Source organism: Etheostoma spectabile, chromosome 17 (genome assembly GCF_008692095.1).
Source record: "Etheostoma spectabile isolate EspeVRDwgs_2016 chromosome 17, UIUC_Espe_1.0, whole genome shotgun sequence".
Taxonomy (NCBI): domain Eukaryota; kingdom Metazoa; phylum Chordata; class Actinopteri; order Perciformes; family Percidae; genus Etheostoma; species Etheostoma spectabile.
The window spans coordinates 22,447,701-22,448,442 of NC_045749.1; the positions used below are offsets into that span (position 1 = coordinate 22,447,701).

A 742-nucleotide genomic window follows, 5' to 3' on the forward strand; every position below is an offset into this window, starting at 1 on the left:
ACCTGTGGTAGCACTGAGGGTGCAGCAGTCTGCTGCTGAAGGAGCTGCTCAGGGAACTGAGCATGGACCACGATGGATGCCAGCCTGGCTCCCATTAGTGAGACTAGTTGAAAAAGTGGGAATTGGTTTAATTAGCATGAATGTCACTGAAAAGTTGAATAACACACATAATGTTTGAAACGGCTTCAGGCGTTCATAGAGAATTGTTGGCATATGACACGTGTGTAAATGTGTTTATGCATTTGGAAACTTCATCTGGATTTCTCTGTGCTGCGGCTTGCAGGTGTGTTGGTGCCTGGCCAGACCTCTCTGATAGACTCCGTGAGGTTTGCATCTAAGAAGGCGGGCGGCAGCAGTAAGAACGTCGGAGGAAAGAGCCCCGGTCGGAGATATGGCTTCAAGAAACAGGATGGTAATAACACATTATTTCTAAAACCACTTCCCATAAGTGCTGTAGCTGTTCTTCCCCAGCCTCAGATACATGCAATCTGAGTTTTCAAAACTACAGTAATTGTTGATATCTCAATTGGTGTCAACATTGATTGAGGGTGCAACATTTGTCAAAAGCAAAATATGGGCAAACCATTCAGAATCAAGTATAGTGGTGCTGCAGAGACGTCCCTGCCTACACATCCTATCCTACAGACTAAAGGAAATGTCTTGGTTTGGTATAGATCCTCACAGAAATCACACTATAATCATTTTCCTTTTAAAGTGCTCATATTCTGCTCATTTTCAGGTT

General features: G+C 43.9%; 1 protein-coding gene across 1 annotated transcript in view; it reads left to right on the forward strand.

The window, feature by feature from the left end:
* LOC116705668 (39S ribosomal protein L27, mitochondrial) overlaps window positions 1–742 on the forward strand; it is a 3,703-nt gene that overhangs the window by 826 nt on the left and 2,135 nt on the right. The window contains exon 2 of the mRNA XM_032542039.1: window positions 284–412. Within this exon, the coding sequence (XP_032397930.1) occupies window positions 284–412 (129 nt within the window). The remainder of the gene's footprint in view (window positions 1–283; window positions 413–742) is intronic.